The sequence below is a fragment of the Alternaria hordeiaustralica genome (genome assembly GCF_023758085.1).
Source record: "Alternaria hordeiaustralica strain BMP 2776 chromosome Unknown scaffold_11, whole genome shotgun sequence".
Lineage (NCBI taxonomy): Eukaryota > Fungi > Ascomycota > Dothideomycetes > Pleosporales > Pleosporaceae > Alternaria > Alternaria hordeiaustralica.
This window is the reverse complement of record NW_026056783.1, coordinates 192943-220770: the sequence shown is the minus strand read 5'-3', so window position 1 is coordinate 220770 and position 27828 is coordinate 192943. Positions and strand designations below refer to the sequence as shown.

Below are 27828 nucleotides of genomic sequence, written 5' to 3'. Positions count from 1 at the left end.
GTTCAGTTAACGCCGATAACATGCTCTTTCTCGTAAGGTCGTGGAGGACTCGCTTTGAATCTAGCCCGATGATGGTTCCTACGTGTATATGTCGTCGTCACCGTGGAAGAATCTCAAAACTGCCTGGGCAACGAGAAGGCCATCATGCGTCCAATCTGCTCTCTCAGCGGCTTCGTTCGCATTCTCTTTGCTGACACTTCCACTCTCGACCCTCATCTCCAGCTGTCTCTTAACAAGAGCCTCATCAAACTCCATATGGCCTTGCGTGGTGAATAGCCTCTTGTGAATATACACACCCTGCACGCCTGTATGTTCGCTGGTACCCCAGACATGTACCGTGGTGTCCTTAGGTATCAGATCGGTTGTCTCAGTAGACGGAGGATTAACGACGTGGTCGAGATGCATTTGGTGAAGATGGATCTTGGACTCCGTCTCGGGCAGATTGAAGAGGTTGCGGCCAAGTTCGGACAACTGGATAGGCTGATGGGAAAGTTCCCACTCGCCGTCCTTCTGGGGTACGACGGTTGCGCCGAGAGTCCTGCAAAGGATTTGATGTCCGAAACAAATTCCTGTGAAGCGGATATCGGGGCGATGTTGCCACACGTCTGTTATGCATTTAGCTAATGCTTTTTCCCTCAACTCAAGACTGATCTGAGACACATACCTTTGATGAACTGCATGAGCTTGAGGATCCAAGGGTCGTTACCGTGCGCGTCCCAGCAGCTACCCGTGATAAGAATAGCATGGACATCGTCACCAATCTCCTCCAACTTTGGTATGGCACCACCTTCCGGTTCGACCACATATTGCATGGCGGTCTCGATACCTAGACTGGGCTTGTGCGAGTCTCCGGCTTTCTTGAGAAGTTGGCCCAAAACAACCCCAAAAGATCCTGTCTCTTTTTGCGTATCGGGATGTGTCTCATCAGTCTCAAGCACAAGCATGCGGACTTTATCCGGATGATTGGACAGGAGTGTCCGGTTTTGTGCAATCGGTGGTACCATGTTTGCTGTCGTCGTGTGGAATTGGCGTGGTGTGGAGACAAGAAAGTTGTGTGAGTTGCCAGGTTTGCAGGCCGTAGGTCTATGTACACAGGGTGCTGCTGCTCTTTTTGCGAAAAGTGACGTCTGTCGTAGAAAGTTTTGCCCAGAGGTGACGACGCGTGCAGGTTTGTACATAATCAGAGCAAGTCCGAGGAGTCAAGTGCGAGTACCCAGGGCCGCCGCGCCGTCCAGAGCAGTCTCATGTAGTATTCTTCGGCCTCCATCTTGGCAATGTCGTGTTTGAGGGTTCGATGACGAGTTCGCTCTGACGTCGGGTAGCGGTGGACAGAGTCTTTGGCCTAAAGTTGAAAGTTTAACGTAATAGCGAGGTCTTGGAAGCTCTGGTGGATTCCGATGCCCCGGCGAATTCGGAACATGACAGACGCTACCACGCTAGACATGCAGGTACTGAAGATTCATGTGGCTGCGTGGCTGAGTGCACTGGTTTGATTCGTCCCAAGGTTTATTCATTTACCGACTACTTTCATGCTGTGGCTGCTGCATCTACTCCACGCCCTTTCCCTTCATCTTGAGGTCTTCGGGGTTATGCGGGGCTTCGGCTTTCTTCCCTGCCGATTCCTTACCAGTCAAAACTTCGGTGAATACCTTTCGCAGCGCTTCGATGGCTTCCTCGCCAATCTGGTAATGCACAACAAATCGACCACCACGCACCCTTACGCCGTACTTCTCCGCTAGCTCGATAAAGTTGTTGATGTCAACATGATGCGCGTCCAGATCTAGCCAAACCATGTTGGTGTCTACGGGGTATTGCAGCTTGCCTCCAAGATCTGTCCAAATGCTCGCAATCTTCTTCGCGTTCTCGTGAGATTGAGTGAGCTTGCCGCCGAGGAAGGTCTCCTCAATGGCAACGCGCATCGGAGCCGCAACAACACCAGCTTGTCGCAAACCTCCACCAATGGACTTGCGGATCCAGCGGCTCCGCTTGATGAACGCCTTCGTACCGACGAGGATGCTACCAATCGGCGCGCCGAGGCCCTTGCTTATGCACAGGCTTATGCTATCGAACTCGGCACAGTAGTCTTTGAGAGAACCGGCACCTGCAGCTACAGCTTCCCACAGACGCGCACCGTCCAAGTGCATTATGATGTCGTGCTCGCGCGCCCAAGCTGATATGCGCTTAACCTCGGACAGAGGCATAATCGCGCCGTTGAGCGTGTTCTCGAGCGATATGAGGCGTGTAGGGCAGGCATGGACGTCATCGGAGATGACAGCGTACTTTTGGATATCTTCCAGTGTGAGGTATGTCCCGTTCTTCGCATCCAGCGGTTGCACCATGGCCTGGCTCAGCGTCGCTACACCGCCCGCTTCGTAGTTGATAATATGGCCACGTCGATCGACGATGACGGCGTGTGGAGGGGTGGTAAGGTGTGCTCGGAATGCCACCTGGTTGCCCATGGTGCCAGAGAGCACCAGGAGTGCCTCCTCCTTCCCGCTGAGATCGGCTACGAATCGCTCGAGTGACAGTGTGGTCGGGTCTTCCATGGTGACGTCGTCGAGCAGGGTGCACTCCTGGATGGCTTTCAGCATCGACATGGTCGGTGTGGTGTGCACATCGGAGCGGAAGTCAAAGGCCGCTGGGTTGTGCTCGCCGCCCCAGGCATTGCCATTGTGGCTTGTGCCATTGGTTGTGCTTTTGCTGCTCTTAGCAGTGTACTGGGAGAGCTCCGACATGGCTGAGTATGGCCGTGACGGGTGTAGCTGGCGCGGGGGGTGCAACGCGGGGTGGACGAGGGGTGCGGTGAAGGCTCGATCAGCCGCTTTCAGGGTCTTTGCTGGCTGGAGGTGAGGTCAATCGCACAGTCTGTGGACGGGACCACGTACTGCAGAGGCGAGTGAGGGGATATAAACGTGGTGGCGGCATTGCGGCGGCATGTTCAGAGGAAGGGCGCAAGGCGTGAAGCAAGCCGAAGATAGGCGACTACGGCGGGCGAGGCTGCTGCCAACGCGGAAACCCCACCACTCCGATTCGCCCAACCTTACCTCTACAACCATCGCAACAGGAAGGCGACTAACCCGAGTACCGCAGTAACTCCTCCATTACAAACCATTCCCGACGGAAACCACCATTGCCCAAGCAGCCGCGTCGGTGGAAGAGGGTTCAACAGTACGTGTGACCTGGCGCACGCCTTGTGAACGTCTTCTGGCTATGCATTTCATTCACGAGTAGCCATACTTTTGTATGAACACCGTGCTGCAGCTTGCATCCAAACCTGAAGTCAAAATGCCCTAAGACTTCCGCTTCCGCTTCCGCTTTCTCCCTAAAGGCAGGCGCAGGACTGAGCGGCTCCGCAGAACAATCTTGCCACGAGTTGTGGAAGTAGTAGCCATGAACAGAACAACAATACCGACCGAGCATTCGGTATCTAGGATCTGGCCTTTAACGTCAGGACACCTCTGTCGGGAGACTTTTTGATCTGGCTCTAACAAAAGATTATCACGGCATCTCCGTAATTGCAACAAGAGCTTTGGTCTTGCCAATGTAAGGGATCTTTTGAGGGACATCAAGGCAGAAGTATCATGGTCTGAGAGACTGCTTCTTTACTACGTTCTGATTACCTGTATGCATCAAAGTGAAAGACGACACTGACTCCCGCAATCCCTGGCGTCATGAATATTTGAGTTTCTCTGTTCCACTCAACAACTCCCCGATCACCCGTACACGATCGCTGACGATGTGTGCGGCTGAACTCTAGATTCGCATCATTGAATCATAGGAAAGCAGTTGCAACATGGTCGATTCCCTGGATACTTTTGAGTAGCTTTTCGTTTTTCATCGCTTTCATATCCCCGGTTATGCGCAATCCTGGTCGATAATATGGTTGTTCACTTCTTCCAGCCAATCTTCTATAAGCGAGTGCCTTTGGGCCGAATGTAGTGCCTGAACTGCGCAAACTGCCCACGACGCGTAACATTCTTCATATAGAATAGAGTCTGATTGCGCACAGAATCATGCCCGCTGTAAGGTACAATCTGTGCCGACCGGGCCAGCGCGTTCCTGACGCACGACACTCTGAGTTGTAGAAGCCCGGCTTGATGTCTTAGGATTCCTCAACCTTTGACTGCTTGCTTCTCCAAAGTCCTTGTTGAAGAAGTCTCGCAAACATGTCCATACTTCTTCCTCTTTACGTGTACCCAAGTGCAGGCGCCTGGGATCCGCTATACGCCGCGTATGTAAACCATTCTTTGCGAGAGTGTATCATACTGACTAAGAGCCAGCGCGAAAGCGCATAGAAACGTAGACTTCAATGTCATCATCAACCCCTGCTCCGGCCCTTGCATGGGATCATTCCCCGATCAAGTGTACCTCGACGAAGTTCCCAAATTACGAGCCTACCCAAACATCCGCACATTGGGCTACGTCGCAACAGACTACGCAGACAAGCCTATCGAAAGCTTGTTAGCCGAGATTGACACCTACGCGCGCTGGCCCAAAGTAACGAACATAACGAAGATGCGCGTTGACGGAATCTTCCTAGACGAGACACCAAGTACTTACGATGAAGACGCCTACGCATACTTGAAGACGGCAAACCAGGCAGTCAAGAACAATACGGCGTTCAACGACCGCTTCGTGGCTCACAACCCTGGTCTGATACCCACTACCATCCTCACCTCGCCCACAGTGCTCCAGGAATCCTACCTCAACCTCACCGATCTTACCGTCGTGTTCGAAGAAACTTTCGATAAGTGGCTTGATAGAGACATCATGGCCCCTTTACAAGCACACAAGATTCGGCGTTCGAAGCTGGCCGTCATATTACATTCCTTGCCGAATCTGACTGGAGAGGTGCTGGAGTTTATGGTGCAGCAGGTTGAGAACACGGCGGATTGGATATTCTTGACGGATAGTGCGGATGACTATTATCATACCTTTAGCGCCATGTTTGGAGAGCTGGTGAAAGCGGTTGATGGAAGTAGTTGAGCGGAAGAAAGGGTTCCAAGCTTTTACAATCGCTGCGAAACTTTAGGATCGCAATCATTCGTTGCTTTCGTATGGTCGTGAACATCCACTCTAGCTTCACAAGAGACACGGCGCTGTTTACATCGACTTTGGGAAGCTCACAGTTCAGCCATGCAATTACCCACCCTATCTACGACCTCTATGGTAGATTTGAACGTCAGTGTGTCCCCCTCTTCTTGCGACAGCGACTTTCGCTGGGCCTTGATCAGACATCCCTCCAACAGCGCCCCGTTGGATGGTCATGAAATCTGCACCGGTCGTTGAGCATGAAGTCATCCCAAATGTCGTAATTTTTCTTCCCCAACGGAAATTCTTCTTTCTGTCTATAGACACCGCGAGGGGCGTGTCTTTGATGATTGTGGTTGCGGGTTGCAAGCATGTAACCAGAGTTAGGGAAACAAATACTCACTGTCTACTGCTAACGGAAGCGTCGTTAGAGAGTATTGCAACCACTTTGATGAACAAAAGGATCCATGGATGCGACTCCTTTGTAATAGATCCTGCGCCAAGGAACTAACCCCACTTGGGCCGAGCCACAGGGATGGACGCGCAGCGATCCATGGATGCCGTCTTTTCCAATAAACACTACGTACCCGGTACATAATCGTGGACCAACGCCTCTGTGTGATTCGTCTTCTTATCAATTCAAATTCTCTACGATCGAGATGAGCGACTCAGAAGTTCTCGAACCATATCGCCTCACGGGTCCCAAGAAGGACATACTGGACCAATGCTTCACCGACGCCCCTGCACCACATGAGGCGTTACAGACACATCAAAAACGACCCATGCCGTCCAAGCTGCGTGGCAAACTTGATGAGATGTTAATTCCATCAGAAGAAATGAAAAAAGCCACATACCGGAGCATCAGTCGCGCGTGGGAGGAGTACGCAGCCGGCGGCGAGAACCCTAGCGCATTCATGCGATCACCGACTGGAGTGTCTTACAAGATAGTCTCCATCGAAGGCAAAGGCCGCGGCGTCGTTGCAACCCGCGACATCAAAGCTGGCGAGATCGTTCTGCAGGAGTCACCCGTCCTGGTTATGCCACACCCCGATTTTGTGCCGCTGATCTTCCTCCTCTTACCCAAGGAGGCCCTGGAAGCTATCTTGCTCTTGCATAACGCGCGACCCAACGAAATGCGGTACACGAAGGAAAGAGGAGACAACGCCCACAACCGGCTCCTAGATACACTCATGGGTTGCGTAAACTCTAATTCATTCAAAGGCGAGGCTTCATTTGGTCCAATTGGAATGGTTCTTTTGACTGGATCTATGTTCAATCACGAAAGCAACTCAAACGTCAGGAGGCATTGGGATCAGCAGCTGGAGCAGATGGTGTTCAAGACCGTTCGAGATGTCAAGGAGGGCGAGGAGTTCACGGTCCATTATTCCGAATCTGCAGAGGATCTGAAGAAGTACGGTATCTGAAACACATAGCGGCCGTTAAAACACTGAGACCGCATCTACTTACATATTTACAAAAACACAATGTCGACATGTGCCATACATCACATTCTGGGTGTTCAAAAGCCGCACTGTCAAGCGTTGGGAAAGGAATTAGGGTATCTTTAATAAGTGGTAACTAGAAACTGGAAATACTAGTACTGCTACTCGTATTTTTCTGCTTGTGGGGTCCAAACTGATCCATCTCCGTTTGCACAAGTGACTGCTCATCATGATCGGCATGCCGTATTTCGAAGGTCTTGGTGTATGTGATAGCGTTTGGGTCTCGCGCGTCGTTCGAGACGGCCGATCGTCCTGGACCACTGGCCAGCGCACTGCCGCCCTTCTTCATGCCATGACTTTGGCTACCGTATGCGTAGTAAGGTCGTTCGGTGGCTTTGGTTGTGCCGAGAATCTTGGGGAACAAGTGTACGAGTATGACGCGTAGCGCGGGCAGGCAGGCGCAGATAATACCGACATTGATCTCGATGTTAGACCAATTGATAACATCCGCTTGATCCCATGTTGGGTTGGATGATGCCGCGAAGTTGACGAGAGAGGATAGACGAAGGATTGAAATGATGGTCACACTGAGGTTTGAGTCAGTAATTATCGTCTGTAGACCGTTGGAAGCAAAACTTACAATGTACCGACGCAGAACATAACAGCGACACTAAGCTTCTTGCGCCAGGAAAGCTGCAGGTGGAACACCTCATACAAGGGCAAAGCGAGCATCCAGATGTCCAAGACAATGCTGATGATGGCATTTGTCCACGCTAACCCATTGATGTCGATACATTGGCCGGATCCTTCTCCATCCCATTTGGTCCAGTAAAAAGAGATCGGTCGGCATTGGAAGATGGCCACCAACGTGAACGCAAGACCGTTGAGGCAGTTGAAGGCAATGGTTGCCCATAGTAGTCGCCTGATGCTGGGTTTCGGAAATATTCGCAGGAAGAAGAATAAGAGCGTAAGCTTCAGAAGCGCGACCTGAATGAAATAGAGGACTTCCAGAGCGTAAAGATATCTGACGAAGTCGGTGATCTGTTGGAAGCTGACGGTCCATACATCTCGTCCTAGACCGTTTGGAACAATAGCTCTATCGATGATGACCACAGATGGAACACCAGCTATTAGTGCGGCCAAAACACTGTAGTCGTCGTAGCCAAGTTCACCGACGGAGAAAACAGCTTTGTATATGATCCTGGAGAGCGCACAAACGGCGGTGACGATCGAAAGAATCAAGTTGGATACACGAATTGAATCGCCGGAGTAACGGATCGGAGCGTGACAACTTGTTGTGGTAACGTTTTTGGTTGCTAAGAATCGCAATCAGCAACAGTAAGCATGTTGACATAGTCTGGAGCACTCACTCAAACTCTGTCTCAGTGTGCATGACTTCATGACACATGCCTCTACCTCGCCTTGCAGTTTGGCATCTGCACATACGGAGGCCTGGTCTGTATGCTGTACTGGCGATTGGGCAACTGCAGTGGCAAGACACACTTGCTGGAAAACAGTCAATGAATGCTGAAGATGTCGCTCCGTTTGAACATACCGCGCATTGAGGAAGTTGCTCAATCACCGCCAGTAGAGCCGATTCCTGAGCGACTACCAACTGTACCCATGCCAGCAATGGGAACAGCAAATGAAGGAGCCTCATCCTTCTTCGTACTCGCACACGACCTTCGTGTACGATCGAACGGCCAGGAAGTGTGAGGCGGGATGGAAAAGACTGCGATGGACCGGTTCAGACCCTTACTATAAACTCCGTGGGAAGTCGGAGAACATCAAGAGCTGTCAAGAATGCTAGGCCCGGTCGCTTAGTTTCCGGGGCCTGCTCTATATGAGACCATAAGGGAAGGGAATAACTGCAGGTACATTTAACCATTGGGCATGGGGGACGGCAAGTGCAGATTGAGGTATACAGTGGGGCTGGACCGCCTCTAGTGCTGCTCTTCGAGGGTCATGCATCTTCCGTACCAGAGGTGTATGTCTCGCCGTAGAGATGATCCCTGCCATATGCACGGAATGACTTGCACTAGATTCCATGATTATTGAATACAACCAATGGGTCGGCTGAAACCCAGGGCGAATGGAGGTGTTGCCCCAGACCAGTTGAAGTGGGCCCTTGCTGACGCTTCGCAGGGCAGACGCTACCGACGACGGAGGCTATACTTTTCAGGAACAGTGGTCTGTCGACGCTAAGTGGACTTCGCCTAATATGCAGGTCGCTCATGAGGTCCAGGAAAGGAGACACGTCCTTCGTGTGCACCCTGGCTACCAGCAACCTTATCTGTCTGCCTGGTTAGCACAGAACATACGAAACTCATGTGAGAATTCTCCGATCATTGCCATCCAACTGCATACCCTGCCATAGCGTGTTTGCTTCCGTGTGTATTGAAGCCTTCGCGACTCCGGAAGGTTGACCAAAGATGGTGGTTCGTTCCGCAACGCCACAGACGAGCGATTTTGCGCACAGGTAAACAGCTTGGCGTACGTACGCCACTAGCACGCGTGCATGCCGTTTGCTCCACCTCGCGTCCGCTCAACCGCCGCCGAGCTTCGACCGCTACCGCTGCACTCTTCGCGGCTCAGAAAAATCACATGGGGGCCCATTTGCTTTTCGAAGATCATGTTCACTGACTCTCACAACGTCGACGATCGACTTGTGGAGACCGATGCGGTATTCGCGATACGCGAGGCAGGAATACAGCCTTTCCATGTGTTTCACGACATTCGTCTTACTACTCATCATCAGAGCTGCATACGAACGTGCCGCTTTTGTTCACATGTCATTTGGACGCTGGTCTGAGTGTCACTGACGGGAGAGACTGCGGAGTGCAGGAACTTGACGGCCTGGAAACGGCCATTTCTTCGGCTAACGTTCCAAACCACTGTGTCGCAGCAAGGTGTGGCACGTATTCTTTAGCATACCCAAGGTCTGTGGTAGCCCCAGCCGTTTTGTTGAGCATCAGCAACTTCCTGGTACGGTCCCAATCTCGCCGTCTCTGAGCTAAGAAGCGAAGCCCTCAATCATGTCGAGCATCCGGAAAAATCGAAATGATCTAGGAGCTATACCCCCGAAATCTTTCAGCCGCGTCCGAAGCATCATGTCTCTTGCGGTCATTGATTGGTGTGAGAAATTTTGTGCACCAGCGTTACTCAACAGCATTGCCACGGGAAAAGTTCTCGAATTCGTCGACGTTCCATGACATGGCTGCAAAACGTATCCCGGCTGATACCTCAGCCCTACAAGGTATACCTGATGCACGCTCGAAACAGACCCATGCGATTGCGTGAAACTCCGTCGCTATCGCGTCCAATGTCCAATTTCTTCGTGAGAATCGTCACTATCCGAGTCGGTATTAGTGGGGCAATTTAGCGATGGCATGAGATTTGACTCGCAGCGTCTTCCTCGATTCAAGCAAAACATGCGTGCGCATCCCTCAGGATCACGATACTTCGCGAATGATGTGTGGCGCGCTTCAGGTTTCGCTGGTTCGTTGTCGGTCCGAAGTCGAAATCCCCAGATCACGAGCGCGGAACCCTGCGGTTTTGCTTTTCTGTTCCAGCCATGATGGCGCAAATCTTCGGATTGCGTATACTAGACGCAAGCATCCCGACTGCACGTCCAAAGGTTTCTTCACGATCCAGCGCAGTGGCACCCTTACGATTGACTAACGCGTTAGCAGATGGCAACTTCCGTGCACGTGTCGTAGTCCAGTTACGCGAGGTCGACGATCTCCACGTAGCAAAGACCAGCGAAACCATCGAGTGCTGCAAATTCAGGAGAACAATCCTTACAGATCCCACCCTCTATGACACTCAGGCAACCTACTATCGAGAAGGTCATACAAGCTGAGTCCCCACTCTGCTCAGCCGCAAGTCAGCTCCAGCTGTCACTTTCGGGCCGCGCCCTCTGCAACGAGCCAACGTTTCGGTAACCAAACTTTGTATCTCCAGAGCCACGCGTGACGACATGCGGCCAAGGCAGGCATCGGCAATTGCCTTTACGCAAACACAGGTAACTCACTCGCGTGGTCTTCGTTTACCACCCTCGGATCTACGCGGGTCGATCTCTCGGTTGTCTGTACCAAACGGTCAGTCACCGGCATCACGCATCGGCATCTGCCAGGGGCCGACGATCACAACGTGGGCTTGACGAAAACGACCACTACTCTCGGGTGACTAGCCAAAGCCGTTTCTATATGCAAGGGCATTATCGACCACGTTGCAAGGAGCTACCATTGGTACTTCCTAATCGAGAGTCATCCAATTGATTTCTCAACCCCTTTGGTCTTGCAGCCCTCATAGGCCACCCTTTTTCGAGACTCCATGTCTATATGTGAGCGCGCTTAGGGATCAAAACTTCAACATTCAGCTGCCTCTACACCACATGTGTACTTACTCCTACCACCGGCAAAAAAGAGACTCCCTATCAACACGAGTCCAAGACGATACCAAGACTACCAACCTCTTCAGTAACGCTGGCCGTCTCGCCTCGACTCTGGGTTCCCACTGGTCCTAGTGGTGACTATCTTCATGTGTTTGGCGAGCAAAATCGCAAGCAGCCGTTCTTCATGATCGACAACGCTCGAGCTTCGCCGGTAGTTTCGAGCGTATACCGAAGTCATGTGCCGAAAGCCCTTCCTCTCATGTGGCTGATGCATTCCACAATGACGTAGAAACTGGCCTCTTACTTTGCTCTTTTCCTCTTTTCCTCCTATCAAACATTTTCTTGGGTCAGAAGAAAGCATGAACATCCCGACGCTGTCGTGGATTAACATTGTCTCCCTTCCATGAAGATGGCATATCTCTGAAAGGAATGTAAGTAATCAACGACACGTGAGCTTCACGACACTTCACTACGAGCCGCATCTCCGGTCACGCATCTATCACTGCATATCCGAAAAGCTAATTTGACAAAACTGCTACGAACCGACACATGCAGGTTGCCGCTGAAGCTCTCCAGGCTGTCACATGGGATCTCCACTTTGACGCATGGTGCCTCGTGGCCATATCGCAACGTGATCACGACGATCAAGCGCCTTGACTCACTTTAGTTACCTCTTCGCGCCGTGGTAGAGTTTTCAATACGAGTTTGATCCGCTACTGCATCGAATTTCAAAGCACAGCGGGCCTGTTGTCGCAACATGACGTTTGGTCTTTGTCCATTCGAAATAGGCATATCGATCAGTCAAATCCTGACGACTAGGCCGGCCGGTATGCTTTACCACAGTCTGGTAACCAATTATGTCTCGGTCAACGCCTCTCAAAACCGTATATAAGACATCATATCGCTCGATCTTTCCATGCAAAACCAAGATCCATTTCTCATCACCAAAAGGCGAAGTTATCGTTCACATGGGCGACAATTTTCCAAAACCATTTACCGCAATGACGATGGGGCTAAGAAGGATGTCAAATGTACAAGCCCGCGCCTGACTTTACGATATTCTTAATACTAGAGTCATGTTCTGTAAAAGCAAAACGCGTGCCGAAGTCTGTCATGTCTAACTTCCTCTTTCGCAAAAGTCGAAAGTGACTGTTCCCATGGACGTGTGCAAGACGCACCACCGGGTCAATGAATATCGCGACATCAGAGTATGTGTATGCCTGGCGTCTCAAAAGAAGATTGCCATCTTCGATGAGTAAGACTCCGTGTGTTTGGAGATATATAAAGCTATCTCTTTCGTTTTCTGCAACCGACCTTTTCTCCCCTCACACACTTCTGAGTTCTGATTTCACCAAAAAGGAATTGCGAACGCTGAATGACCTTCGTCTCTCGGCCACCAAAATACTAGAATCCCACTTGTATGAGGTCTCCTGCTCCTTCGCGATTTCTCGCATCAAACGAATCCATCGATCTGATCTCCGCAGCCTTTTACAAGTTTGGAACACCAGAACGTCGACCAAAAGACATGCTCTACCGTTCGATGAGAAGTACTTACTGTCTAGGCATACATTATATGTGATCGGGAGTTGCCAAAAGACGTACAGAGCTGTGTAACGTGTGTCTCCAGAGCAAATTTGGACAACGTGATATGTGTGGAGCAAAGAGCATAAGTGCACAAGTGGACCATGCACCATGGACGAAGAAGAGCTTGAACGTATGCGACGGTTATGCTTTATCAGGAGTGATCAAAACACATGGTTTATGGGGTGGATTAGATATCTCAGCCTGTGTCTCAAGCTATACACGAAAAGAGAAACAGACGAACAATGTTGTTTCTGTCCTGAAAAGTGACCATTTCAAAGTCATTTGAAGCTTTCCCAAGTCTGCTCTTCAATACCGACGGCGACGGACACGAACCAACACAGCGATGATCACAAACACAAAGACATCACATGCACGCAATATGTCTAGCTTTGATGCATAGAATATCATTGATTACGCTCAAGGCGACTCTCAAAAGGTATCATCTCCGTCATTCCCTAAAACCATACCCACTCATTGCACAGCCCGCTCACCAAGAGTCTAAGTATGAACTCGAACATAACGGAAATAAAAGGGGACATGGACATAGCCTCCATGGAAGGTAAAACATGAAAGCGGAGATAAGGACTGCCTGCCTGCCTGCCTGCCTGCCTGCCTGCGAGGTAACGCCAAAGGGATTATACCTCCCATCATGTCATGCTCATGTTACCTGGCCAGCCCGCTATGGATGCAAAACCCTCAAGTCTAACGCAAGGAAAACGCCGCCCAATGAAACTTTGCTGGTATGACGCAACAGATAGTAAAACAGATATGAGAACAATGGTTCAGTGTGGGTTATTCGAGTCACCGTCCGAATAAGCCGCTGCCAACGCTGATCGTGCCGAGACCACTGCGTTGTGGGAGAGGTGCTCGCGCCGCATCTGGTCGGGCTGCACCTGGTGGTCCTGGCGCGGTGTTTGGCTCTGCGTTCATGGGTCGCATGCTGCCAACCCAGCGTGGCCCGACCTGCTCGTGGGGTATCTCCATGTGCTGTGCCGCGGGACTCGACATCATCCCGTACGTTTCCCTACTGAGAACACCCATGTTGTTGCGAGGATCTGAGCCAGGTGTCTCGGCGTATGTGATGTGGTCGACCGGTGCGCGTTTCATGTGTAGGACCGGTGATTCTGCTTCGCCTAGCAGACCGTTGGCGTTGTGAGCATTCGACGACGGAGGATTGGAGTTCGCTTCGATGGTGGAGGCAGATCCGTTGGGAGCTGAGAGGTCGACCATTCGACGCTGACCAGCTGGTGTCTGGTAGCTAGGTACTCGTGACGGCCCTGGAGGGTACCGACTCTCTTGATGTGAAGGATGTCGTGGGTTGGCCCATGGCGTGCTTTCTAAGAATTGTTCTTCTGCAGCTGCCTCGTCCGCTGTTGTCGTTCTGTTGTAGGTGCGGAACGATGGGGGCGGCACTGGAGCACGCGTTGCAATCTAACGCGCCGAATCAGCTGCTAGTTCTCTAGCAGATGCGTTCAGCCACTTACCTTCATTGCTCGAAGATCCTCGTCGATCTCGGTTGGTCGCGCAGCGCTGATATCTGGGGCGGCTGGGAACCCAACGTACTTGGCGACACCTGAGAGAATGGAGACCTCGAGGTTGTATGCTGTTTGGTGTCGGATCTGGTCGGATCGCTTCTCAGGTAATCGTGCCATGTACTCAGTGTCATCGCAGCCAAGCTGACGTCGTCCGCGTTGTAGTTCGAAAACCCGCTGGTTGCACTCTTCGAGAATGTCCTCGCGGATGTGGCGCACAGTCTGGAAGTACTGGCTGTGCATCTGATGACGCTCTGCTGCTGTGATTATCTCGAGATTTTTCTGTTTGTATTCTAAAAGCCTCGTCTCGTATGCGATCTTGTCGGCGCGTCGATCGTCCACGCATTTGATCATAGCAACGTACTCTGGGTGGACACAATTTGGCTGCTTGAGCATGTCGAGCTCTCGTTCGAGTTGCGCTATTTGCTCGTCGCATAGCCTGGTAACGGTTAGTAGCCGATCCTTCTGATCATGCACTGAGTGAATTGCTTACTTCTCTCGGAAAAGCTTGAACTTCTTCTCAATCTTTGCAAGCTCATCGATCGCCTGCTTCTTCTTGGTAACCTCCTCATCGAGTACAGCGCTGTCTTCATCGTCGTGCTCGCCCTCAGCTTCAGCCTCGTGGGCTTCAGCAGCTGCAAACGGCTCGGCGTAGGCATAGCTAGCGTCTTCCGTCTTCCGTTTCCCTCTTCTGCCACCTTTTCTTGGTTTTGTGTGCTTCGCGACGGTGGCCATTTCGCTGACAGTCTGCGCGGCGATGTTGGCTTGTCGCTCCTCGAGCTCTAGCTCCTCGCGAGCCAGTGCCGACAGGTGCTCTTCGGCGTTCTCGAGCTCTTCGTCTGCGTCCATCTGCCCCTGCCTGTCTGCTGCGGCATCAGCCAGGCCATCGAGCGCCGAACCCTTCGCGTTTACGCTTCGTTTCCGTAATGGTTCCTCTTCGCGCTCGTCCACTGGGCTTCCCTCGGCACTGCTACGCTTTCTTTTCATGCCCACGTGTTCGAGATTTGCCGCCTCTGATGCTGCGATCAGCGAAAGAGAATGCAGAGGGTTTTCAGTTGTAGGTGCTTCGCCCATGGCGACATCGTCTGTAATCGCAGATGGTGTGGGTGGGGCAGATTCGTCGTGCTCGATGGTCTTGGAGTGCGCGAGCTTGCTCGGTGTTCTTGTGTGGATGGGCTCAGAGAGTAATGACGTCTCGGTCGCTGTGCGCGCGAACTTTCGAGGCGTGTTGTCCAGTCGCTCGGTCTCGGCCTCTGAATCATCCTCGTCCATATCGGCTACTGCGGCTGGCCGTGGTGTTGACTCTGACTGATCGTCCGATGCGTCTCCGAGCTCGCTCAAGCTGCTGGAGCCGTTGTCGGCAACATCATCGAAGCCATTAGGAGCTTGTTCTGCGGGCAGGGACTCGGTGAGCACTGTCGTCGGAGCTGCCATGGTGGACAGCATCGCAGCAGCGATCGCGGTGGGGTCTTGGTCAGCTGGTGTGGGTATCTGCGCTGGCGCAGAGTGGTTGGAGGGAGAGGTGGTGGAGGTGGGGTCAGGTAGTTCTGTGGTGAGGGTCGAAGTTGGACCTGGGAGGGGCTGTTAGATCTGGTGCAGGTTCGGACGGCGTGGGTAATAGACGCGGTGAGAGAGGCAGGTTCGCGACGCTGTCGTCGCCTCGGTTGTTGACGCAAAGATCGACAGTCTCTCCAGCGGCGACCCAAGGCGCGGCGCTGCCCTTGGAAAAGCCGAAAAAGCGCATCGGGGTCGGGATAGAAGAGGTGACAACGTACTTTGAGTGTGCGCGACGTCCTCGCTGGGGCCGGCAGCTGTTCTCGAGGTGCTCCGTCTGGTCTGTTCGGGCGCGCTCATAGTGCGCCCACGCCGAAGACAGCCTCACCGCGTGACCAATGTCGTAAAAATATGCCGTGGACGGTGTGCTGGGCCTTCGCGATGCGGTATGGGCGTTCTTGGGGGTGGAGGATGCAGGGCCCGGCGAGCGGTCAAAAACAGAGCTGCGGGTGTGAGGGACGCGGGCGTCGAGGGAGCGTGTGGGGATGTCTCAGGCAGGAGCGACCGGGTGGCAGGTCTGCGATGTTTGTACGGGAGGGGGTGCAAACGCAGGACAGCGACGGGCATTCCTGTGTGCGTGGTGAATGCGGAGGGCAGCTCGGTCGGGATGGTGTAAACTGCGCTCTGAAGCGGGTCGACGGCCGGGAGAGGCCCTGAGGCTTGCAAATGACCGCACTGCCCTGCCCCGGGCGGTGTCGTTCTGCCGCCTGCACCACCCAGCTGGGCCTAGCGCGCGTCCGCCGTGAAGCGTCTCCACCGAAACTTTTTGACGAGCTTGCTGTCGCCAACACCAACATCTCCATTGTCGCCATGGCCAAGTCAAAGGACAAACGCTCGGCTAAGACTGACACGCCCAAGAAGAGCCACAAGGCAGACAAGTCAGACAAGTCCCTCATCAAAGTCGACAAAAAGGCGTTTGACCCGGCGCTAGCATCGCTGTTTGCTGCCAGTGTACGTTGATCGCATGTCTGTGCTAAAGAGTGATTGCTAATAATTTTCAGGCCGGACCTGTGCAAGCACCTTCAAAGTCACGGTACCAAGCGCGCGAACAAGCGAAAGCGACCAAAAAGTCCAGCGAAGATGAAGACGAAGGCGATGCGAACGATGCGGAACTGAGCTCGGCATCCGAAAGCTTGCCTTCCGACGATGAGGACGAAGAGGAAGACGAAGATGAGGACATGTCGGATGCCAGCGACGACGCTGAATCTGAAGACGAGGCCGCGCTAGCAAAACTGGGTGAAGCCGTACTGCACGGCGCAAAGGAAAAGCCAAAGAAGCGCAAGCGCGGCGACAAGGAGGAGATCGAGGATGCATATATGCGCAAAGTAGCACGAGAGGAAGAGAAGGAGGAGGAGCAAAGACAGAAGAAGCGCAAGACTGAAGAAGAGGACGACGAGGATTCTTCAGACGAGGACGACGAGGATTCGTCTTCGGATGAGGCAGATGAGGGCAAAGAGACCAAGGAAGCGGACAAGGCCGAAGACATCGCAATTCCCAAGCACGAGTCGCTTATGGAGAAGACCGACGAGAGCGCATCCGAGGTGGAGAAGGCGTCCCGCACTGTCTTCCTGAGCAACGTCTCGGTCGAGTGCATAAGCTCAAAGCCCGCAGAAAGGGCTCTCAAGAAGCACCTGGAGTCCTTCATACCCGACCTCGCCGATAACAAGCCCCCGCACAAGATCGAATCCATACGTTTCCGATCAACGGCTCTCGATCCCTCGCTACCCAAACGCGCTGCCTTTGCGACCAAGGACATCATAGACGCCACTACCAAGAGCACGAACGCATATGCTGTTTACACGACCAAGGTTGCCGCGAGAGAAGCTGTCAAGAAACTAAATGGCTCCATGCTGCTCAACCGCCATCTTCATGTCGATTCACTAGCCCATCCCATGAAGGTTGATCACCGCCGCTGTGTCTTCGTCGGCAACCTTCCCTTCGTAGACGAGGAGTCCCAAACACCCGTCGCAGAAGGCGAGAAGCCCAAGAAGAAGAAGGCCGCCTCTGACATCGAAGAGGGTCTCTGGGTACACTTTGGCAAATGCGGCAAAATCGAGAGCGTGCGCGTAGTCCGCGACGCCAAGACAAGAGTCGGAAAGGGTTTCGCCTACGTCCAGTTCGTAGATGAGAACGGCGTCGAAGCCGCGCTGCAACTCAACGAGAAGATGTACCCACCTATGCTCCCTCGCAAACTCCGCATCACACGTTGCAAAGCGGAGAAGAAGAACAAGGAGAAGCCGAGAGGCCCACCGCCATCCAAGGCACCCAGGCCAGGCGGCCAGCCTGGTGCCGGTTACAAGCAGAAGTTGACTGAGGAGCAAAAGTCGATGCAAGGACGTGCTAGATCGATGCTGGGCAAGGTCGCCAAGGCACAAACAAAAGAGGGTTTCGTGTTTGAAGGCCACAGGGCGAGTGAGAGGCAGGGCAAGAGTGGGCTCAAGTTCAAGGGCAGCGGCGGCCAAAAGAAGGGTGCCAATGGACGCAAGAGTAGAAGTGCGGGCTGGAAAAAGAACGGTGGGAAAAAATAGGCTGGCCTGCGTTGAGCATACATTCTACTTTTCACGAGATTCAGCCTGCGAGCATCGGAGCTGTCTAGTTCAGACAGCTACGGTCGCGTTCAATCGATACATTACATGCGCATCTTTACCCCGGAGTCTGTGTGCCTCAACCTAATCTGCGGATCTGCTGACTGACGAAGATGATACCTGAGAGCTTGGGAGGATACCAATATGGGTGTCACGAAGCTGGTATGTGAATATGTTAAACTAAGGATATATTGGCTTGCGAAGATGCTGACGTAGGGGTCGCGAAGCTCGCGCGTAAAGAAGCTCACGTTTGACTTAGTGGCTAAGCAAAAAGGTACGTGAACTTAGTCTGGCGACGGAGGAAGGTGTAGTGAAGGGAGAGAAGGTAAGATGGTAGCTTGACTTTATACGACCAGAACGAATTGCGAGTTGTAGAAATGCGGGCATAGCCACTTGGTCAACGCAAGACATGTACTAACATCCACATTTGCAGGCACACAACACAGACTGTCCGATGAGGAGAAGCGAGTCATCCTCCCATCGAGACAACCGTACAATCATACAGAAATGGGAATGGAATTCCTGATAAGTATGAGTATCCGTTGAACATAATACTCATTGAATGTGATCTTCTCTTAGCCAGCTTGCCTTGCTGATACTATTTTGGATCAACACTCAAGATTTATCCAAACTCGAGTACACAAATTTCTCAAACTCGGTCAAGAGCTCGATAGCCTTCTCATCTCCGGTTGGTACAAGCTGAGAGAGATACACCCCGGCGACACCGTTGCTGAGGTCGATCCACTATAGTTTGATGATGAGCCAGAGTCTACATGCACAGTTTGAAGACTTACCCAGTAGCAATTCGGCATGCCCGACCAGGTGAGGGAGTTCACTCCGCGTCGTTGCGGTACTACAGCGAGGTTGATCAAGCCTCCAATCCCAAAGCTGACAGGGACGTCGTCTGGGACAGTATTCCAGATAGCGTTACGGGACGGCAACGAGTACTCGGCTGGATCGAGGCCCTTGGTTGTCTCGAGCTGAGGCTGGAACATCTCTTTGACAGACTCGGGCCGGAGCAACTCTCCTGTCAGGACACCTTGGTATATTTTGAGCAAGTCGTCCACAGTTGCGAACAGACCGCCCCCTCCAAAATCTGCCTCAACCCTGTCCGGCCAGTAAGGCTGCTTCTGTTCCTGCAACCTCTCACCCACCCGCTCCCAGACTTTGGCCTTTCGAGATCGCGTCTCTTCTCGCTGGTCGGGATGGAAAGTAGCGTCATTGGCAGACACGACGTCGAAAATATGGCGTTGCATGTACTCGCCAAGCTTCATGGAGGTGATTCGTTCGACCAAAACCCCAGCCCAGTCAATGCCAGGCGAATACATCCATCGTTCACCGGGTTCAAACACGAGAAAGTGGTGGGGGAACTTTTCTGCCTATAGCGCTTGGTGGTAAGCTAATGGTATTGGCGAGCGGGGTGAGCCGGCTTACGACAGATGTGGGAGGGCCAGGCAGTGGCTTACCCTGAAGCTCTTCGTAGCGGGTCAGGAGCGGATCCATGAATGTATAAGCCATGCCGCTGGAGTGCGTCAACAGTTGCCTGTTCAGCAGCATTCCATGTTAGCAAAACGTGGTAAGCCCTTAGACATATCAAGACTTACCGGAGGGTGATAGCCTTCGTTGCGGGCCTGAAGAGGGCTTCATTCTCTTCATTGAAACCGGTCAGAATCTTCGGATCTTTCCACTCGGGCAGCACTTTGGCGATATCGTCATTCAGATTTAGTAATCCTCTCTCGACGCATTGCATTACAGCAATCGTAGTCACCAGCTTGGTGGAAGAGGCGAGCCAATGCACACCGTTGGACTCAGCGTCGTCGGATTCCTTTTCAAACCCCTTCATGTAGCGGAAAGAACCTTTTGATCACTTCTGGTCAGCAAAACAGAAACAAAACAAGAGACAGGGAAAGGTGGACTCCTAGGTACCATACCATTTTTGCTGATGGCGCCAAGTGTAACTGGAGGGATAGGATGCTTGTTTTCCTCAAATCGATGACGAAGAGAATTGAAGGTTTCATCGAAAGAGGCCATGGTTGGAGGACGTTCTCGTGGTAAGAAGAGGGTTTGACTTCTCTTTATCTTCATAAGAAATCGCGTAGTGCTGTCCCGTCTTATACTGTGCGTGAACTTCATTGGCTTGGCTTCTTGCGCACAGCCCTGGGCGTTGCATAAGTGGCTATTGAATTATTGTGCGGAAGTATGCTAGTAATATTGGCCCGATTACTGATCTAGAGCGGAACAAACCCACGGTCGGCGACATGGGAAGCATGAAATCCATATCAACTTCAGATACACCAGTCCTGACGGACATTGTATTGGTTCTTTGTCCTGACAGCACTAAACGGCGAAACGATCAAGCGGGGCAGAAGGATCATTTCGGTCTAATGACTCACTCCGGAGCTTCTCATGAATCGGGTCAACACACATAACGGCATGGTGATTACGAACCACCTTGGCAGATCGCCACCGCTCATGTCATAGCCGACTTGATGGACAGCATGAACCTAGACCGCGGCTATCTCTTCAATGGTTCCGGGTTTGAAGAGGTGAACTTGGACTTGTGCCTAGAGACAAACCGGGTTTCGTTAAGGGCGTAATGGTCTGACACAATCAGAGGAGCTGCAAGAGATAGTATTGTTTAGGAATGTGCTCGCTAAGTCTGGCCGTATCTTGGTCTCTACCTCCTGTTCAGCTTCCAGCCTGTATTTACTCTAGACTCATTAGGCAGCAGCCACATCGCTTGCCATCTTCAAGATGGCGTCCTTTTCGCAGAACTCAACCACCTTTTTGATCTTAGATCCATCCTCATTAAAGTACAAGAACCAAGCACCCTCAAAAGGGTACGTCTCTCCACTGCTCCTAACATACACGTCGGATTTAGCTGTGAAGGCCGCGCTGCGCGCCTCCGTGTCGACGATCAAATTCGACATGATGTTATCCTTGAACAACAATACTTTGATGTCATTCCCGAAGAGGTCCTGGAAACTGGTCGTGTCGAAGAACGAGTCTGTTGCAAGACCGAAAGCTTTGGGTACGGATGCGGGAAGCAGGTGACGTGTGCAGTCGGCTGTAACGTCGCGATTGATAATAGAAGGGTTGCTCTGAGCTGCGCCTTCTTCGAATGCTGATAAGAAGGCCCGAGCTGTTGCCTCAATTTGTTCTCTGAGGTTCGGTGTGGAAGGAGTTGAAGCCATGTTGGAGGACTACGGTAGAGTTTCGTACGAACTGAAGATGGAGGTGTAGATGGTGGAAAGTAGTGGAGATATTGACTGCATATTGGGTTGCACTTGACGCCTACTTATGTTTCGCGCGTACCTGGGTAGCATCAGCGACTGTCTACCTCAAATTCCCGAGGTCGCCAACAGTCCTTCGCGGCGGTACACGTAAGTCCATGGCTTAACGCCGTCCTTTGGATGATGCTTACTTAACAAGAATAGATCATATCATCTTGAGTACTGCCTTCCAAGACCTCCGTTGAGGGTCGACATCAGAGTGCGATGACATTTTCTCCCGTTTCGGCCTAGTGCGTTTGAGCCACGGAGGATCTTCGGCCGTACCCGTGGACCTGCAGTCTAGCTCTAGCTCCACCCGATGACATTATCGCCCTCTTCAGCCTAGCTCGCAGCTTGGGGCCTAAGCATCCACACAGCCCGAATGATGCTTCTCCTTTCAAATCAGCAATTTGAAGGTACCGCACCTGTAGACTAAGCCCAGATTTCGATATGAAGAGGCGGTGTGAGCCTTCTCTCAAGCTTATCCCCGAGAAAGCATGCTAAAGCGTACGGTGATTTCTAAGTCGTGTCTTTCTTGAGCGACGCTGTCTACGAATGAGACCAAGATGTCGCGTACAGAGCTTGGGTGAGTTGAGTAAATAAATGATTCATTTGCCCTTCCTTCCGTCCAAACTCAGAATCCAATCCCTCAAGATCTTATCAATCCAGCTTACGCCATCTACGCAAGTCATATCTTCTGCCTTTATCCCTCCCAGCATCCCGCCAACACAAGAATGCCTCATTACGATGAAGCTCATGCTAAGCCGAATGGCCCTGGCGATGCGCGCCCAACAGCCTTGCAGATCATCAAAGACGAGAACCTTGAGAACAAACTCAAAGGTGAAGTCATTGTCATCACTGGTACCTCCTCTGGCATCGGCATCAAAACCACTCGTGCCCTGGCCACCACTGGCGCCATTCTCTTTCTCACGGCCCGAGACACGAGCAAAGCCCAATCCGCCCTTGCTGATATCTTCGAACCTTCGCGTATGCACATTATCGAGATGGATCAGGCAAACCTCTCTTCCGTACGTGCCGCCGCCGCCGCCATTCTTTCTAGGACTCCTAAAGTCCATCTACTCGTGAACAATGCCGGCATTATGGCAATTCCCGACTATCGCCTTACAGCAGATGGCCACGAACTTCAGTTCGGTACAAACCACCTGTCGCATTTTCTTTTCTACAAGCTCCTCGAGCCCGCTCTTCTCGCAGCCGCCTGCTCCAGCCGCCCATCTCGTGTCGTCAATCTCGCTTCCTCAGCGCACAACGTCTGCGGAATCAACGACTCCGACAACTACAACTTCCAGAAAGGCGATTACGACCCCAGCGTAGCGTACGCCCAGTCAAAAACAGCAAACATATACATGGCCAACGAGATTGAGCGCCGCTATGGCTCGCGCCATCTACACGCCACCAGCGTTCATCCCGGCCTCGTGCAGACGGGGCTGATGCAGCATATGCCCCCGGACGCGTTCAAAGGTATGGAGCATTTGTATCCCACTATGAAGAGCGTCGAACAGGGTGCTGCAACATCGGTGTGGGCGGCGATCGGCGAAACATGGAAGCACAGGGGCGGCAAGTACCTCGTCGACTGCGCTGTTGCGGAGCCATATAAAGAAGGCGATGACAAGTACACTGCGCTTGGTTATGCTCCGCATGCTTACGATGTGGAGAAGGCGGAGAGGCTGTGGAACGACTCGCTCAAGCTTGTGGGATTGCCGAGTGATGAGTGAGCGTTCAGAAAGGGACAGCAGTGATAACCCAGTGTACAATTAGACACATGATACAAGTTCTATGAATACATCCATGCGCATTAGCACACCGTACTTGATCTTATCACCGGCCATAGTTCTCATTGTGAAATCGTGATATCGAATATTGCACTGGTAGATCATGCTCGATTCGCGTTGGGAGGTGTTCGACATGTCGACTAATCTTCCATCAAAGGAAGACGCAAAGGTTCCTCTCCCCTCATCAACCTCCAGCGGTTACTAGATACAAGCAAATCGTCACATCCCTGTACGGCCCATGACCACTTAGCCAGAAAGCCAGGGGTAGCCTCCCAACTCTTCATGTCGTGCGGCTCACCCCAAACAACGAGTCCCTTGCGACCCGCAGTAACCTCATCCTCATCACGTGCTACTACTGCGGTCGGCGGTTTTGACACAACCTTAGGGTCAGAAACCTTGATAGCAAGAGGCATACCTCGTCGCTCTTGGATTGGCGTAGCACCCATGAGCTCGCCAATGAGATCCTGCAGTAGCTCCCAGGGATCGAAGAGTCCCTCATGCCTGATGAGATTGTCGCGCACTGAAGGAAAAGGAAAGAGGTTGATCCAGAAAGAGTGCAAACGCTCTTGCTGGATGCGAGTCGGGAAGAGTGAAGGGGGTATATTGGGATTCAAGGGATAGATGTTCGTGTCGTCGATGTAAGGAAGGCTGATGGGACATGTGGTTGGCGAAGGAGGCATCTCGTATGTCCACCCTGTAAGAAGCGCGTTCAGAGTACGCTTGTTTGATACAAAGGCTCGGAAGACGTTGTATTGAACTAGGTGAAGGAGGTGGTCCGTAGAGAGGGGAAAGACCATGGACGGGGGTGTTAGCGTAGTGGGAGCTTGACCCGGAGTGTATGGAGGCGGCGTCCGGAGGACTACAGAGCGATCAGGAATGGATATCGATGCGTTGATCGTCACATCTTGAGCAGTGGGCTCTGTGGAATGGGATGGGCTTTCTTCAACTTCATCCAGGCGCCAGCGCTCAATTTGGAACGGGCGCGACGTCTGAACAGAAACTGGGTTTTGCTTTTTGTTTCGCAGTCCTTCATCGAGATGAGCTCAGCCAAGGGCGAGATGCTTAAGACTAAACTCACGATGTGCCCTTTGGTTCTTTCGGTTCTGGACTTTCCTGCGCTGCTTGTTGGCCTCGGATTCGATGTTGGTGGGTTGATACTCGACCCTGTTCGCTTCGCTTTCGGCTGGAGGAAGTGGGGTGACGAAGTGGTCCATGATTAAGCGTTAAGAACAGTCCGTCTTTTGTTGATGGTTGGTTGATTGATTCCTACACGGTTACAGCCGCGAAGTCCGCAGCTATGCCCTGTTGACAGGCGTGGCGGTGCGGAGATTGATCCGCGCCGCCCCACTTCATTCGGGCAGCTTCAACCTCGAGAGAGGAGATCGGTTCAACAGCTTCCACTTTGAGCAGGACACTCTTGTGTTGAGACGCGCCGCCAGATCATCAAGGATGACCACAACGTCAATACACCAAAGAAGCCACCATAGATCAAGATCACAAGAGCCGTATTCGTTGTTGCGTATGTGATAGACGACAAAGGCATCGAGGAGATGGACCTCGACATGGAGCAACTGTGGGAGGGACTGTTGGTCCAATGTTCACCACGCAAATTTCTGACTGCGCGTATGCGATCTGCTCTACGTTCGTAGAAATCTTTTGAATTAAGATGTCTAGCGCATATAGACTTAGCAAACGGGAGAGACTTCAGACGAAACATAGCCTTGTCAAGAATTACCGACGGACCGCAGATGCATGAAGCATGACATCAGAATTGTGATAAATGGCCACATATTTGCCAGGTTGGTCACCTCAACACGGTTTGTGTGGTAATCGTCGAATATTGTGCTTTTTGTAACCCTTGTAGGATTTGGCAATCAAAGGTGCCCGTGAAACCTAGATAAGTTTATCGCACACCGGCAGCCATGGACTGCCGTGTCCAGTGGCGGTTCACATGCAGGAGCAACTAGATTACAGGCCGGTAAGCCCCCATCTCCTGGTAACGACCATGACTGGTGTTGCCACGGTGCGGGAACGCGGGCGCAATGTCGAACGTCTGGGGGATCTGCGATGGGGCAGATGCTAATCGCACATCAACGACTGCAAGAGCCGCACTGTGTAGCAAGATTAAGATGAAACGAGTGTAGTGACGCATGCGACAGGCACTTCACCGATGTTCCCTTGCCAACTCGCATTGGTTTCATCCGGGGTGTGCTGACGATAAATGCCTGATCCGAAGAGGAACGCGAAACGGACGGCTACGGGTGTCCGGATAAGCCCATGTGGAGCAGTTGAACTAAACTCTAGCAAGAACCCAAGATTACACCACTGATCATTTCGTTATCGAGGCAAAGATTCGGTGTTCATGCTGTAAAGAGTGGAATGAAGCGTGGTGCGGTAACGACGAGTTCTGCAAATGCCGACTTCCTGTGAAAGCCCTCGTGTTTTGCACACCAAGCTTGTGGTAAACGAAGGATGAACGCGTGGAGGGGATCATGCACGTCAGCGGAAGATGTAACCTGATTAGATTAACATGATGAGCGATCGAAACTGATACGCTGCGTTTTAGGGCTGGCAGATACGTAGCCGAGCTGGATCGGTACGGTTCTGGTACTTGGGATCACACCTCGCGTAAATGCGACGGCATGAGTGAGGCTTTTGATTGACTGTCGTGGAACATGGACAAATGAAATCACATCATCGCGGTCAGAGTCCAGAACAAAAGCAACCAACAACGGCTGATACTACCCAAACTACCCCCAACATGCCGGCAGAGGTAGGGTTGGGTGTCATTAGAGTTGACGGGTTTGCCGAAGCAGCACGAAGCAAAATCCGGGCAAGGAGTTAGTGCCCCTTACGTCTGAGTAGTGGTTGCATTATAGATGACATCCGTCTTCAGCCGCGGACGAGAGCACATGTTAGGGATGGGCCGAAGTATCAACAAAGTGGTGTGACTTGGCAGAGCGGCCGAGCCACTGTCGCGGGCCCGAGGCGTGGAGGTTAGGATGACGCAGCGATGTGCGACACAGGAGAAATCGGTGGCTGGTTTTCAGGCTTACCGGTCTTGAGACCAGGGACGATATGCGTCTCGGCTCGAAGAGCCAGGTTCCCAGTCCAGCTTGAGCATTTCCTTTGTTTTGTACAGTTTTTCCCGTGCGAAGCAGGGTCTGACGATCACAAGCTTGGACGTCGAAGTGGAGGCTGGGTCTGACTTTGGCCCACTTGCATCTGCATTCTGTTGTGCTTACGCTACAGCTGATGTGACGGCGGTGCACATATGCAGGTCTGAAGAGAAGGGAAGAAATGAGGTTTGCCCACGTGGTACTCCATGACATTGAGCTATCCAGACCATGCTGGATGGGTTGAGACGGAGGCGAGACAGGAACTGGGCCAATAGACGTAGGAGGCGGCTTTTAGTCGAGCGCGTCCAGACGTTGAAGGCTATGGAAGGTAGCTGCGCAAACGACTCCTTGTTCGATGCGGAGCGTTCTGCTGGGAATTGCTGGGAATCGCTGTGGTGGGTTCAGAAGCTAGAGCTCGTTCAGAGTTTGGCGCCTACAGCCCCGACGGATCATCCGTCTGGGGGCACTGGGCGCAATTTCGACGGGGCGCCAATCACCCGCGATATGCCAGCTTAGCTGACGCCTGCAGTTGGCTATACACCAAATTGACCGATTGTTTTTTAGGTCGCGTGAATTGTGATTTGTCTGAACCAGGAAATTCGATATCGCAGCGCGTGTGAGGAGAAGATGGATAGTCCCGGGCGGCGCGGAGGCTGGAAATGCACGTGCCTTCTCCACGAGCGTCACGGGTCGGGTTAGCCTCGGGCTCTTGCATCGCAACCCCGCTCGAATGGCCTACACTCTGCCATCATCCAGTATCAACGTGAAAACTCGAGAATGGAATGGGGAGAGACAGATACGCGCACTCATCTGTGTCGTTCCGTCTGGGAAGCGGCATACCGTCTCGTCGTGACGTAGAGAGATGCCGTGTGTGGCTGCCTTAGACTCACCAGGTATTAAGCGGGTCCCTGCTCGCTTAGCGCGTTGGGCAGGCACGAATAGAAAGCGTCCTCAGCGCCTGCCCTCGTTCCTTCCTCGACGAATCATTTTTCCCTCACTAAAGTTCGCCATCTTCATCTCACTCAAGACGTGTTTGCGCGGACTGGCGCGCGGAACACCACAAGAATACACCCTAGCTTCTCCGCAGCTCCCAAGCTTGCTTTGCCTCCAAAAGGCACCGCCTGCTCTCGGCTCTCAGCAATTCGTCAGGCCGGACTCAAGACCTGTCTGCATCTCCCACCTGGGCAGCCATAGAACGGCAAGCAGATCACGGGATCCAATCTTCCTGCAAGACGCAAGCACCTGTAAGTCCACTCCGTCGCGCTATGCAACTCGTTATCACCATGTCCGACGATCAAGTCCTTTCAAGCGACGGCGCATCGATTCACTCACTCCCGTCGCCGTCGCAAGACTGTATTACCGTCCCTCGCTATGCTTCTCATTTTCCTTTTCGGCTTACAGGCATGCCGCATGCTCTGGTGCTACACATTCGCGCGCCTTGCCTCCACTTCACATGCTAGAGGCTGACGTCGCATTCAAGGCAACACAAAGCTCACCAAGCCTTTTGTATCCCGCGTTCTGTC

At 52.4% G+C, this 27828-nt stretch overlaps 12 protein-coding genes across 12 annotated transcripts; 4 read left to right on the top strand and 8 right to left on the bottom strand.

Annotated features, from left to right (window-relative positions):
• Positions 1-78: 78 nt before the first annotated feature.
• J4E84_006002 (uncharacterized protein) lies at positions 79-1004 on the bottom strand (the record flags this gene model as incomplete). Its single annotated transcript, XM_049388594.1, has 2 exons — positions 79-605; positions 665-1004. The coding sequence occupies 2 exons, from the start codon at positions 1002-1004 to the stop codon at positions 79-81; spliced, it is 867 nt and encodes a 288-aa protein (XP_049243493.1).
• A 543-nt stretch (positions 1005-1547) lies between these two features.
• J4E84_006001 (uncharacterized protein) lies at positions 1548-2925 on the bottom strand (the record flags this gene model as incomplete). The annotated part of the gene is made up of 2 exons (XM_049388593.1): positions 1548-2836; positions 2886-2925. The coding sequence occupies 2 exons, from the start codon at positions 2923-2925 to the stop codon at positions 1548-1550; spliced, it is 1329 nt and encodes a 442-aa protein (XP_049243492.1).
• A 1241-nt stretch (positions 2926-4166) lies between these two features.
• J4E84_006000 (uncharacterized protein) lies at positions 4167-4986 on the top strand (the record flags this gene model as incomplete). Its single annotated transcript, XM_049388592.1, has 2 exons — positions 4167-4231; positions 4281-4986. 2 exons carry the CDS (start codon positions 4167-4169, stop codon positions 4984-4986), a joined length of 771 nt encoding a protein of 256 aa, XP_049243491.1.
• A 704-nt stretch (positions 4987-5690) lies between these two features.
• On the top strand, positions 5691-6455 carry J4E84_005999 (uncharacterized protein; the record flags this gene model as incomplete). The annotated part of the gene is made up of 1 exon (XM_049388591.1): positions 5691-6455. The coding sequence occupies one exon, from the start codon at positions 5691-5693 to the stop codon at positions 6453-6455; it is 765 nt and encodes a 254-aa protein (XP_049243490.1).
• A 154-nt stretch (positions 6456-6609) lies between these two features.
• Positions 6610-8035, bottom strand: J4E84_005998 (uncharacterized protein; the record flags this gene model as incomplete). Its single annotated transcript, XM_049388590.1, has 3 exons — positions 6610-7060; positions 7114-7789; positions 8029-8035. The coding sequence occupies 3 exons, from the start codon at positions 8033-8035 to the stop codon at positions 6610-6612; spliced, it is 1134 nt and encodes a 377-aa protein (XP_049243489.1).
• A 5219-nt stretch (positions 8036-13254) lies between these two features.
• On the bottom strand, positions 13255-15729 carry J4E84_005997 (uncharacterized protein; the record flags this gene model as incomplete). The annotated part of the gene is made up of 4 exons (XM_049388589.1): positions 13255-13884; positions 13938-14424; positions 14479-15556; positions 15609-15729. The coding sequence occupies 4 exons, from the start codon at positions 15727-15729 to the stop codon at positions 13255-13257; spliced, it is 2316 nt and encodes a 771-aa protein (XP_049243488.1).
• A 620-nt stretch (positions 15730-16349) lies between these two features.
• Positions 16350-18067, top strand: J4E84_005996 (uncharacterized protein; the record flags this gene model as incomplete). Its single annotated transcript, XM_049388588.1, has 2 exons — positions 16350-16490; positions 16541-18067. The coding sequence occupies 2 exons, from the start codon at positions 16350-16352 to the stop codon at positions 18065-18067; spliced, it is 1668 nt and encodes a 555-aa protein (XP_049243487.1).
• Positions 18068-18739: 672 nt separating this feature from the next.
• Positions 18740-19398, bottom strand: J4E84_005995 (uncharacterized protein; the record flags this gene model as incomplete). Its single annotated transcript, XM_049388587.1, has 2 exons — positions 18740-18868; positions 18919-19398. The coding sequence occupies 2 exons, from the start codon at positions 19396-19398 to the stop codon at positions 18740-18742; spliced, it is 609 nt and encodes a 202-aa protein (XP_049243486.1).
• A 326-nt stretch (positions 19399-19724) lies between these two features.
• On the bottom strand, positions 19725-20155 carry J4E84_005994 (uncharacterized protein; the record flags this gene model as incomplete). Its single annotated transcript, XM_049388586.1, has 2 exons — positions 19725-19981; positions 20056-20155. 2 exons carry the CDS (start codon positions 20153-20155, stop codon positions 19725-19727), a joined length of 357 nt encoding a protein of 118 aa, XP_049243485.1.
• Positions 20156-20844: 689 nt separating this feature from the next.
• Positions 20845-21399, bottom strand: J4E84_005993 (uncharacterized protein; the record flags this gene model as incomplete). Its single annotated transcript, XM_049388585.1, has 2 exons — positions 20845-21286; positions 21395-21399. The coding sequence occupies 2 exons, from the start codon at positions 21397-21399 to the stop codon at positions 20845-20847; spliced, it is 447 nt and encodes a 148-aa protein (XP_049243484.1).
• Positions 21400-22130: 731 nt separating this feature from the next.
• On the top strand, positions 22131-23129 carry J4E84_005992 (uncharacterized protein; the record flags this gene model as incomplete). The annotated part of the gene is made up of 1 exon (XM_049388584.1): positions 22131-23129. The coding sequence occupies one exon, from the start codon at positions 22131-22133 to the stop codon at positions 23127-23129; it is 999 nt and encodes a 332-aa protein (XP_049243483.1).
• A 197-nt stretch (positions 23130-23326) lies between these two features.
• J4E84_005991 (uncharacterized protein) lies at positions 23327-24400 on the bottom strand (the record flags this gene model as incomplete). Its single annotated transcript, XM_049388583.1, has 2 exons — positions 23327-23943; positions 24265-24400. 2 exons carry the CDS (start codon positions 24398-24400, stop codon positions 23327-23329), a joined length of 753 nt encoding a protein of 250 aa, XP_049243482.1.
• Positions 24401-27828: the final 3428 nt, after the last annotated feature.